This window comes from Cannabis sativa, chromosome X, assembly GCF_029168945.1.
Source record: "Cannabis sativa cultivar Pink pepper isolate KNU-18-1 chromosome X, ASM2916894v1, whole genome shotgun sequence".
Classification (NCBI taxonomy): domain Eukaryota; kingdom Viridiplantae; phylum Streptophyta; class Magnoliopsida; order Rosales; family Cannabaceae; genus Cannabis; species Cannabis sativa.
In genome coordinates this window covers 67846490-67859763 of record NC_083610.1, presented here as the reverse complement: position 1 = coordinate 67859763, position 13274 = coordinate 67846490, and the positions used below count along the sequence as shown (strand labels likewise).

At 28.5% G+C, this 13274-nt stretch overlaps 1 protein-coding gene across 1 annotated transcript; it reads right to left on the bottom strand.

Moving 5' to 3' along the window:
- Positions 1-9357: 9357 nt before the first annotated feature.
- Positions 9358-12992, bottom strand: LOC115713937 (uncharacterized). Its single transcript, XM_030642427.2, has 2 exons — positions 12071-12992; positions 9358-10362 (listed from the first exon to the last, which is right to left on the bottom strand). The coding sequence occupies exons 1-2, from the start codon at positions 12686-12688 to the stop codon at positions 9589-9591; spliced, it is 1392 nt and encodes a 463-aa protein (XP_030498287.2). The 5' UTR covers positions 12689-12992; the 3' UTR covers positions 9358-9588.
- Positions 12993-13274: the final 282 nt, after the last annotated feature.

Below are 13274 nucleotides of genomic sequence, written 5' to 3'. Positions count from 1 at the left end.
TTATCTAATTCAAGGTTCTCATTTCTAGTTGACAAACTTGGAGTGAGATCCTCTCCCTTTCGTTTGAGGGGAGGTGTTGAGAAATGAGAAATTGGCTGCTGGTGCAGGGTAGTTCAGCAACAGAGTACTGCACTTGATTGTGCTCTGCAGTGTATCGACAGGTGTCATTGTGGTCCAAGAATGTGTGAAGAAATGATTAGGCATTCTGTTAGAATATTCCCCTCTATGCAATCTTTATTAGGATCTGCATATTCTTTCTGTATTGGAGCCGTTATTCCCTTTTTACCTCATGTAAAACATTTACTCATGTTAATATAAATATCAACATCTCAGGCTCTGGTTCATTGAGCTGAGAATTCATTTCACCCATTTCCTTTCAAATTTTACTGAATGTTGTTGTGATTAAGTGGAACAGGAATTCATATTTCTAATTGGGTGAGTTCATATTAAAGGTTAGAATTTTTAAATCATTACACATAATAGAATACTCTGTTAAAATTAAACAGAAATAAAAAAACACAAGAATCTTCGTTAAATAAATACTTTTAATATATAAAAATATTATTTTACAAAATATCATTTAAATAATATATCAAACTTTTATTGAATAGAAAACACATATCTTTTGCTTATCTACACTACACTTCTATTACCACATGATATGAAATCAAAAGTTAAAAAAGGTTCCCCACTCATAGGGAATTTTGGCCAGCCCCTATACCATAGTCATTCATCCCCTTTTTATTTATATATATATAAGGCACAACTAACAAATATGCTTTCAAGTTGTTCAAAATAAATATGACAATTATGACAGTTAGGCTGCGAACTAGTTGTTCCAATAAAACTTCAAGTAGTGACCATTCTAGATAAGAATTTCAGGTATGTTGACTCATCTAGATTCTCCTCATGCATTGTAACTTTATATAAATGTATTTTATATATATATATATTTATATATCTTTCTGTTATAACAATATAGTACGTACTTAATTTCTTTATGAGAAAAAGAACTGTTAGTATATGATCGTGAGAACTACTGACCTGATCATCTTTTCGAGTGTACTTTGATCACGTTTTTATTAGGGTCCTTTTTATTATAAATACTATTGTTGTAGAGTTTAATTGATGAGATAGAGAAAATCGTTGGTTTCATCAACATTATTGGTATCTACTACATATTATTTTTTGTTTAAAATAGATTAAGTATCTTCTTTATTAATATTCTTATATTGCTTTTTCAAATAATATTATGAATTTATTAGGCAAATTATATGGGTATAAGTAGTATTACAATAATGAATATAGGACATGGTTATTATTATATATGGATGCCAGAACTTGAAGTTAGGCAAATTGTAATTAGTGTAAATTGCTCAATTATATATGGATTATTTGTTATATGCAACCTAAAGTTGCGTTGTCCATAACCTTTTTAAAACAAGTAACAATAAGATATTCAAAATAAAAAGCTTAAAGCACAAATTAAAAGGTAGAAGATAGGACTGCAATTGTATTAAGATGAAGAGAAGGAAAACAATATATATATATATATATATATATATATATATATATATACTATATAGATGTTAGGTGCCAAGTCACATATGTTAATTTTATTTTAGTTTTTAATTTTTTTTAATATCATAATTTTAAAATTAAAAATATTCAATGTAATGATAATGATTGATGAGAATGCATTCTTGGCATATCTGATTCTGATATATATATTGGGATGGAAAAAAAGAGAGAAGAGATGAGATATAAATGGGTTTCGGGTTAATGAGTGGAAGTCCTTCTCAGCTAGCTCTGATATAAATTAAAATGGAAATGTCTGAATTGTAATAGGAAAAGGAATACAATAAATAATTAAAGAAAATCCAATCGTAGATGTACCACAGCGCAAAAACCTAATCGTATTTTTTTTTTTTTTGGATTTAATGTGATTTATTTTATTATATATAAAATAAATAAAATAAATCCCATTAAATCCAAAAAAAAATACGATTAGTGACCCATGAATTTCTCATAAACTATTTTACTTTTAATAATAAACCATTTTATTTTTAATATAAATAAAAAGTCACCCATGAATTTTTCATAAACCAAGAATTCTGTTATATATGCACACTTTATATAAAATAGATATATATACATATATATATATTACTAGGTTAATATTAGGTAAAAGTAAAATACACATATACTTAATTATATTATTTTAGTTATGTATATTTTTAGTTATATAATTAGATTTTTTTTTTTTTAAAAAAAAAGATGATCATAAACTTTTTTGTTTTTGAAAATATAATAATAATAAATATTTTTTTTACAGCATCAATAATAATTCTTTAAGAAATATAAACACTTTTTTTTTTAATTTTTATTATTTAAAAACAAAACAATAATAGAAAGATATTTTTTTAGATATCATAAATTGATATTTTCTTAGTCAATATTATCTAGTTGATCTTAAGTCAATTAATCTCAATTATTAGATGATTAAGCTTCAGCTTAATTGTACTACACAAGTTTTTTGACTTGTCCGTTACCCGCTTACCTGTAGGTCTAGCTCATGCTTATATCTTGGGAACTCGGTAGTGAAATTGAGTGAAAGAGTTAATCATAGATATAATAATCTAAAGTTTCTAGTTTGTCTAGAAGTGAAATGATGGTTTCTTTAGAGTTTCGCTAAACGAGATAAATGGAAGAGCTTTTATTTCAGTAATTATAGTAGTCACTACTACAAAAAAGGCTTTTTGCTTTGATTTTTAAGTGACATTTAAAAAATTTGTGCCAATTTGTATAACTTACGCTATAACTAAAGACGCAAGTACTGTTATTTTTTGCTTCACTTCATAACCGATACTAATTTTTTTTTTGCATTTAATAACCGATGCCAAAAGTAATTCACATTTTTCATCGGTTATTAAATGAAGCAAAAAATTTACTTCATTTAATAACTGACGCAAACTAAAAATTAAAAAAAAATTACTAAAAAATAGATTTAAAGATACTTTCATATATGAGACGATTCGATGCACCACCCCAAACTCGTCATCCCAAAACCCAATCGCGCGCCACCACCCCTAACCTAAAAAATATACCAAACCTTGTGCATTGAGAGAGAGAGAGAGAGAGAGAGAGAGAGAGAGAGAGAGAGAGAGAGAGAGAGAGAGAGAGAGAGAGAGAGAGAGAGAGAGAGAGAGAGAGAGAGAGACCAAAAATACCTTACGTGTGCGATGGCTCCGCTGTGGTTTGGTGCGTGGTCTAACAACGCCACCACCCCGAACCTATAAAAAATCAAACCGACGTTTTCAAAATAAAATGAGGAATGAGAGAGAAAGAGAGAATAAGAAAGAGACCCCTCATTTTTTGATTTTGTGGAGATGAAGACGGTGGTAGGGTGCTCTGTCTGCTAGTGGCGATGAGCCGATGTCTGCCAAACATCGAAGGGGCAGCGCCATCAACTGCTGGCACTGAGTCGACGTCTTAGAGAGAGACGGGGAGAGTTAGGGCCAACTATGTTGTGTGAGTTAAGTTATATTACGTTTTTATTTAGGTTTTTCTAAATGGGCACGAAGCCCATACGTGTTTCTGTAATTTTTTTTAAGTAATTTATGCATTAGTTTTTCACTGACAAAAAAATCTTGTAAACTAACTCTAAATGCTGTGTCGAAGCAAAATTGACGCAAAATTTAACCCTTAATTTGTGTTATTTTTTAAAATTTCATCTTTAGCGTTAGTTTTTGTTTTAGTATCGAAGTAACAACTGACGCAATTAATTATTATTTCCGTCAGTTAACAACCGAAGCAAAAAAAATGAGGGCTGACTTTTTTGTCGGTTGACTAGTTTGAACTGACGCGTTGATCGATGTAAAAACCCTTTTTTGTAGCAGTGAGTTTACTGAAATATCATTTATAATCAACTAAGTATTTTAAAGATAAAATACATCGAAGGTAAAACATTAATTTTTTCCTTACTCGATTGATGTAAAAACCCCTTTTTGTAGCAGTGACTTTACTGAAATATCATTTATAATCAGCTAAGTGTTTTAAGGATAAAATACATTGAAGGTAAAACATTAATTTTTTTCCTACTCGATGTAAACTGTCTATAGAGAATCATTGATTATTTAGATTAAAATAATAGATAATTCATAGCGTATCTATATTAGATATGTTGAGTGTTCTTTGTAATTAAAAGCGCAATTCTGAATCTATAGTGGAGTCAGGAGGAATTAATAAGTTATGAAATATAGTTAGTAAATGATCTACTTATTGGGAGCTTGATTTCATAGGCTCATGGTCCCCACATTATTTGGGATAATATTGCCTTGTAGAGTCAATTAATTGATTTAATAAGTCAATTAAAATTCAAAATTTTAGACTATCTTATTTAAAAAATTTCACTAAGCTTGGGCAAATTTGAAAAAAATAGAGAAATGATGTTTATTTGTTAATAAAGGAACTGTGTGAGTATTAATAAATATATTTAAATAATATTTTGTTTGATAATTATTTGTAGTTATTAAATTAAAATTGATATAAATTTCAAAAAAAAAAAATTTGATATGTAAATAATTAGATTAGATTAATGGCAAAATTGGAAAAAAGCTTGTTGTTTCATTAAGTTAAAAAATTAAGTGGCAAAAATCAAATCTATGGGCCTTCACTTGGTGAATTCGGCCATGATTGAGATTATGAGCCCATTAGTCTTTTGTCTAGCCCATCTCATTCTAATCTAACCTTGAAGAAAGCCTATATGTAAGGAATAAGATAACAAGCTTACCAGATAACTCATTCCTTGGCCTAGACTATTCAAAGAGACTAAAGTGGCATTTAGTTGTTGGTAATGAAATAGAATGGAATTGAAAGGAAATAATTTTTATTCTATTCTTTTGTTTGGTTGCATATTAAAGTATTGGAATGTCATTCAAATGGAATGACCTTTCTACTATTTTAGTGGGATGACTATTTCATTTTGAAATAGAAGGAAAGACCGTTTCAATGCATGACAAGAAAAAATTGAATAATGTTTGTATCAATTTTTTTATGCATTTTAAATTTTATTCCATTCTATTCCTATTCTTTTTCCCATTCTCATTCCTATTCTTATATTTTTATTCCTCCCAACCAAACGCCACCTAATTTCATTAGCCTAATTTGAAATTCCTTAGCCCTTTTCTCTCTCATATTTTGTTGAAACTTATTTTACTAGGATCTTAATTTACTAATAAGTATGTTTGATTATATACATTATAATTTAATTTGAAATTCCATAGCCATTTTCTCTCTCATTAGCCTAATTTGAAATTCTATAGCCCTTTTCTCTCTCATATTTTGTTGAAACTTATTTTACTAGGATCTTAATTTACTAATAAATATGTTTGATTATATACATTACAATCTAATGTCCTAAAATATGAAATTAATGAAACGATAAATAAACACATAAAAAGAATAGAATCATTACATTAGTCGCAACCGAAATTAATGACTCCTTTCGTTCAATCACTCTAACCCTTAGTTCCCGTTCTGTAGCAGGGTATTGCCAAGTGATGAGCTTGGATAACTTTCTTAAATTCAACACGTGACAAAACTACACGATCTTCCATAAGGATCTAAGTACCACCTAGAATAGCATGGGATGATACTCAAATCACTAATGGAATAAAATAATTACAACGTATACGATTATAAAAAAAAAATAGACTAAAAAACTTTCATGAATGTCGAAACTAATAAAAAGTGTACGAAAACATTCCTTTTAATAGATGTACAATAAATTTGCAAATCACATTGGAAATTAATCGTGAAACATTGCAAAATCATCTCAAATCACACTCAAGCTTTCATTTTTTTAGTCACGCATTGCAAATATATCGCAAAAGCATCGCAAAAAGTTGAAAAGTATGAAAAAGTAAAATGTTTTAGTCAAATATCGCACAACATCAAGAATTATTGCAAAATGTCATCATTAATTTTAAATTTAGTCTACTATAACAAATATATCGCAAAATATTATAAAATATCACAAAAAATTGGAAAATTAAAAGAAAAAAATACAAAAAAAAAAAAATTAATATCCAATTTTTGAGCAAAAAATAACAAAATACAAGCACAAATATGTAGATTTGTTAAAAACAAACTATATATATATATAAATAATCAACTCCAACAATATTTTTTTAGTCAATGACAGTGGTGGTGGCTGCTCGCAGCAGTGGTGGGGGTAGATCATGGTGGTGGTGGCGGCAACTGTTTTGGCAAATGGTGGTGGTTTTGGCAAGCAGAAAGAGAGAGATGGAGGTAGGAAAAAATAAAAGGAAAAAATGGAAAGTTAGGTTAGGAAGATATTGAGACTAGTATTTTTGGTAGAATGAGAAAGAATAGCATAAATTTTTAATGTGTATTATGGTATATGTATATATCTCACGTTATAAATAAAAAAAAACAAATTAATGATATTTATACAGGGAAATTTGAATCTATGTTTAATCACACCATATAATTAAAAAAAAATTATTCCTCTATTATTCATTATATTTTTTTTTTTTGAAAAACTATTATTCATTAGATTTAAAGGGTGACTATTCAATGGTTACATTTTTATTGTAACCATATAGTTCCATTTTTTTTAATTTGTAATAATAGGTTATGAATAGGTAAAAATTCTATTTTTAAAATTAATTAATTATAATTAACTATTTTTTTAAGTAATTAAATAAATATTTAACAAGACCATTTTTAGCAATTAAATTTATAAATAATTTTTTTATTCATATATAAATCCATACTATAATTATTTTAACAGTTAAGTCATTTAATTATAATATTTACAATTTTTTTTTTTTTACGAAAATTAAACTTATTTTTATATAAATTAAAATTCTGTCCTTATAATAAATTTTTAAATAATTAATTTTTTTTACAATTAGATGATGAGGCCTCAAGCTAGTGCTGGGTCTCAAGCTTTAATAAATTTTTAAATAATTATTTTTTTTTTACAATAAAATGGCTCTTGAGCTATTTTCTAAAAAGACATTTAGACATGAGTTTAATGGTTGTTGCCCTGAAGAGTTAGTGAAATTATCTTATGAGATTCTCAAAAAATGTCGAGGATTGCCACTTGCAATAAGGGCCATATTTGGTTTACTATCTAGAAAAAAGAAGGTCCAATCTGAATGGAAAAAAGTTCTTAATGATATTGATTTTGAGTTCAAAACAAATTCTCAACTCGTAGGAATTTTTGAAATTCTCTCTTTCAGCTATGTTGATTTGCCTTTCCACCTCAAATCTTGCTTATTGTATTTTGGAACTTTTCCAAAAGATTATTCACTTTCGAAAGGAAGACTGCGTCAGCTATGGATTTCTGAGGGTTTTGTTCAAGTAATGGAAGAAAAATCATTAAAGGAAGAAGCTGAAGGAAAATGAACGTAATCTTTCACATTTGTGGAATCCTACATTTCCTCTCTTCTTTCTCACCATAATCTATCACAGTTTCAAATCATCTACCATTAAGTCCCTCTCTTCTTTCTCACCGTAATTTATTTTATTTTTCACTTTTTAAATAATTAAGTGTAATAATTTTAAATTAAAATTATAAGTATAATAAAATTTTAATTATGAAATTATATGTGTATAATTTTAAATTATAAAGAGTTTTGTTATAAAAATTTAAATAATTTAAGTGTAAAAGAGATAAATTGCTAAAAGATCCTTATTTAATAATAAATAGCAAAAAATTAATTAATAATTATACTTTATTTAATTTTAAAATATAATTAATCCTAATTAAAGTTTTAAAAGGAAATAAATTAACAGGTTAATATCATGTTACAGGTTATTTTTTATTTATTTTAATTTAATTTCCAAATTAATCACAACCATTTAATAGTGATCCAATGATTAAAAAAAATGTAACCATAATGATTACAATAAAAATGTAACTATTAAAACTTTCTCCTATATCCAAAATATGCTTATCTCTACATTTTTTTCAAAGAAGTCACTCTCATAATTTTTTTTCCCACAAATCATATTCTTTTACATGCACCAAACACCAACAAAGCAAAAATAATAAAAAAAAAAAATTTAAAAAAATACCAACAACTTATGAGAGAGATAGTAGAATAGGGTTTGATGGGAAAAACTTATGAGAGGGGCTTTTTTGAAAGGAAAAGAAAGTAGAGATAAGATAAGCATATTTTGGATTAGTGATTAGTGAAAAATGAAATGATTTTTTTGAATTATATGGTATGATTAAGAATGGAAATTCAAATTTGTCTTCTAATAATGTGATTTCTTTCCATAAGAAAATAAGTGATTGAGATAGTAATTAAGTAGTTACCAACATCATTAATGGTTGGTTCATCTCATTATGAAAGTTGTTAAATTTTGTTTGGGAACCATTAATCTTGGTACTTTTAGCAACACGAGAAATTATAAAAAAGAAATTAAAAGTATTTTCAAAGAATTTTTTTAAAACTAATTCTTGTAATTTTACCATTGGTTATTGTGACTATTTGTAACTTGGTAGGTAGGTATTGATTTGGACTTTCTGATTATAGCGGGGAGGACTAACAATTGTGGGGCATTTTGACACCACATGGGATTTCTTGTTTATGTAAATGATTTGGCATGTGACTCCATAGATGAAATATTTCTCCCACCAATTATTAACATAATTAATCAAAAGAATGAACAATACACTATCAAATGTTAGCAATAACTCACATAATATAGAATCATAAAAGATTAAAAAAAAATGCTTTCATAAATAAAACATAGAAAGAGTGAATGTAGTAAAGCACTAAACTGTTTCTAATTTATTTCTTTTTTGTTTAAAATTTTGCAATTTTAATTGTGAAAACCTAAATTTTACCATTTGATTTTATAATGCACCTTCTAAAAGATGTACACTGATCCATTTTTTATTTATTTTTATATTTAAGAAAATTTGTTAGTTTATTTTTTTTATATAGTTATTTAAGACATCTTGTAAAATTTAAAAGAAATTTAAAATAATTTATAATATTCAAATAGTCGATTTCACACGCATATAAAATAAAGAGGTTATGCATCCAAGAAACTGTTTAAACTCTATTTTTGATGTATTAATTTTTTTAAAATTTTTTAAAATTTTATAAAATATTTTAAATAACTATAAATATAAAAAAGTTGAGCTAAACTATTTTTTCAAATGACAAAAAAAATAGGAATAGGTCCTTTTAAGAGGGTGTATTGTGGAATTTTCTAAATTAGTAGTAGTAGTTGTGGAGCTTTGTCTATTGTTTACTGATTCAGTGACTAGTCATGTTTTTAAAGATTTGTAACCATTTTACGAGTGGTAACTTCTGGAATCTTCAAAGAGAATAATATTTGAATTGTAACTGTTATAACTATATTGAATGTCAAAATAATAACGTAAGAAATACAATTCCAAAAGACATCTTTAAAACTATATTAAAACACTACAAAAATTTATTTTCTATTTCTATTTTTTCTGCAGAAAGAAGAAACAAATTTAACAGCTGTTTCACCTTTCCCCAATTTACAAATCGAACCGCAAAGCCCAAAAACATTTCAATGGGCCTCCAAGCCCATATTACATATCTGCCTCGGAGGCGGAGCCTCCCAATTCCAAGTTCGTTTCTTCATTTCTTCAAAATCGTTAACGCATTTTTTCAAAGTCAAACTTTGAACTCTTTTCCTTTCTTTGGCGAGTTTCTTCCCGGCGACTCGGTCAAATAATTTCTCCCAACCATCTTCCCACTTCTCATGCGCGTCGCACAGCTCGAGTGTCCCGTTGGCCCAATCGGTCCAGCTCCAGCTCTTGTAAAGCCCCGGCATCACTTCAGCAACGCACGCGCCCCGACACGCCGCCGTGCAAGGCCGACACTTGGCTCCACTCAGTGGACCGCGGCTCGACAACGCCGTAACCGGCACGCCGAACTGGGTGGGAGGGAATTCGTACATCCGATCCGACACCACACAGAACGGGAGCCGTTTGGTGACGTAAGGCACGCCTTGGGTGGTGAGTTGAGCTTTGAAGGAGGTTTCTGAGTTGAGTTGGTATAACCCGGCCGAGTCGAGTTTTGGGATGAGGGAGAGGCGTGAGAGAGCGACTATTGAGGTGTTGAGGTCTCCTAAGCCGAAACGGTCGTTAAGTCCACCGTAACTTGACCCGGGTGGGACCAAGTAACCGCCCGCTATGAAGTTTCTCGGGTGGAGCGGGTCGTTCCAGTAACCATCTACTCGGGTTCGGATTATCCAGTCGTAAGTGAAGTTCTGTCGTTTTTGGTAGTTTTGGATTAAAGTTAAACACCCTTCCACGAGGTGGAAATACTGCAAAAGACCCTGCAATTTTTTTTTTTTTTTTTGAATTTAGAAAAGTGACAAATTTATGAGAAGACAATAATGATCCATACAATATATAATTCTAACTACAATATTTAAATCTAGAGTAATTTATGGGGGTATATTGAGAAATAACTCTTTTATTTATCAATTAACTAAAATTACTTCTAATTTTATATTTAATTGAAACATACCTCTTTTATATGTATTGTACCCAAAATACCTTGACAGGGGTAAAATTGGTAAAGTGTTTAGAAAAAGAGATAAAAATAATAGGTTTTAAAAAAGAGGGTAAAAATGAAAGAGAACAATAAAAAAATGGTATAGAGTCTAATTTCCTCTAATATTTATGGCTAAATTTAATTTTTATATATTTAATTTTTTTATTTTTCTTTTGGAAAATTTTTTAAGTTTATTTTCATTTTTTATAAATTTGAGACACTAGTTAAATATTATTATTAATTAATAATTAAATGATGACGGTGTATGTATGTGTATATGTGAAAATAAAATTTCAAAAATTGATAAAATAATAATTGTTGGTATTTAAGGTGATATTTAGTTAACATTTTAAATTTATAAAAAAAATTAAACATAATCAGGTTTTGCCCAAAAAAAAAAAATAAATAAATGTAATCAAAACGTTTCAATACAAATAAATCTTAAATTTTACCATAAAAATATTGGATAACATTTGGAGTAGTCAACTTATTTCATAATTTTAAACCAAGTGTACAAAGAACTAGAAGGACTCTAAATATTATAAATAAATAGCAATATTCTGAGTCATAATAAGTGTAGGATGTATTTCATTAAAAAAAAAATAAGTGTAGGAAGTAACAATATAATAAATAAATATTGAAGGAGCACATGCATTAACACGTAAATATTGCAATTTTAGCGGGTTGTAATTTTCTGTACTTTATGAGCAAGCTAACAGTCAGTCTTATGGGAGATGGATATTCAAATTTTATTTTTTATACCAAAACAAAGACTTTTGACTTTTCTAATCTTAAATAAGAGCATTGGACACTAACAATTCGTTAATAATATTTTTTAAAATTATAAAGATAACAATATGACACTAAAAATAATATTAGAAATCTTTTAACAATTCTGTTTAAAGAAACAGTCTTTTACTTTCGAGGGGGAAAAAGGAAGACATAAAAAGGCCAATAGTAATAATAATTTTAAAAGTTTTCTACCAAAAAAAAATATAAAATTTAGAGTGAGTTGGCTAACCAGAAATAACATATCTGGGCAGTTCAAAAGTTGGTAAATGTCGCTTTTAGTTTTTCCTAATATAATTTGTGTTAGATAAGGGTCAGAAAATGTCAACTAAAAACCACAAATTATATATTATTTCGGTCTTACGAAAAAAATATGTATATCATTTCGGTAAATATAAGTAAGCAAGCGTACTGCTGCAGCAAGGGTAATATGGGTATTTTCTATTAAATTTTTCATGCTTATTTAGTAGTTTTTTTTTTTTTTTTTTTGCTTATTTAGTAGGTGAAAGCTAGAAATAAACAACAAAAAAAAATCTCATGTTTTTAAAAATGTAAAATCAAAGACTAATAATCCATTAACGGCAATTGGCAAATCAATACGAGTAAAACGACTATATATAGATATTATACGTAAATAATTCTGTATGTCTTTCATTAACTAGTTAATAATTAAAATTAAAAAATGGAAAATAATTAACCTGGATTCCATTAGGGGAGTTCTGAGCGGTGAGAACCCGAGCCTGGGTCTCAGTCTCCGGTATGGGTTTGGGCTCAAAGATTCGAACAGAAGCCAGGTTTGGAGCGTTCTTAAGAAGCGAGAATTTGAAGGCGTTTTGATCCAACGGACTGTGAAGAAAAAGATCAGAATTCGGATACTCTTCTAGAATATTCTCCATGATTGAAGGTCCTGTTAGCTCGAACCTCCTAGCGCCGCCAACTAAACAAACAGCAATTCTTGATCTAAGCAACTCTTCCTTCTTCTTCCTCCAAAGCCGAGTCTCAGCCGTTTCGTTTCGCGGCGGGGTATAATAATAAATTGAGACAGGACTAGTACCGGTGGTGGTGGTGGTGGCATTAATATTTACGGTTACACCGAGTAGGAATGATCGAATTGGAGCGAAAGAGGAGAATGGATTTGTGAGAGGTGATGAAAAATATGGGAGGAAGAAGAAGATGATTAAGGAGAGTGGTGGGATTAGTATGAGAAAGTAACGATAATCGAGACTTGAAAGCCTTTTGGTGAAATACATTATATGATGATGATGATGATGATGATCAAGATGAGGATATTGGTTGTTGTTCTTCTTGATCACCATTTTCTTCTTCTTCTACTTTTCGACTCCCTTCAGTTCATCGGATCTTGAATAATTCAGTTTCTTCTGCCATTAAATATACAATTGAATTTAACGAATACAGACTACAGAGTTGAGTTTATTATTAGTATTATAATTATAATTATTAATATAAATAAAATAATCAAGAAGTCTATATAGCTAATTGAGGGAGGTGGTGTGTTCATGTGTTAGTATGTTTAAATATTACGTTACTTGAGGCTATTTTTGTAATTTTAATAAAAAGTGTTAGGAGGAAAAGTATCCTATGGACTAAGGAGGGAGTTAAGGGTCTTTGCTCCGCCGGTAGTGTTGGTGTGATTTATTTTTTAAACCAAATCACATATATAGTTTTTTTAATTTCTTAAACAGCAATTGTACAGCGAGATCTAAAACTTGAAAAAATTATATCAAGAATATTGTAAGATTTAAGCATTTTACACTATTATTATTATCAAACATTATAATTAAAATTCAATAATGAATGTTATAAAGTTTTTAACATTATAAAAAAGTTTTAACATTATTACATAGATCCTAATTTTTAAAAAATTATATAATATATTACATA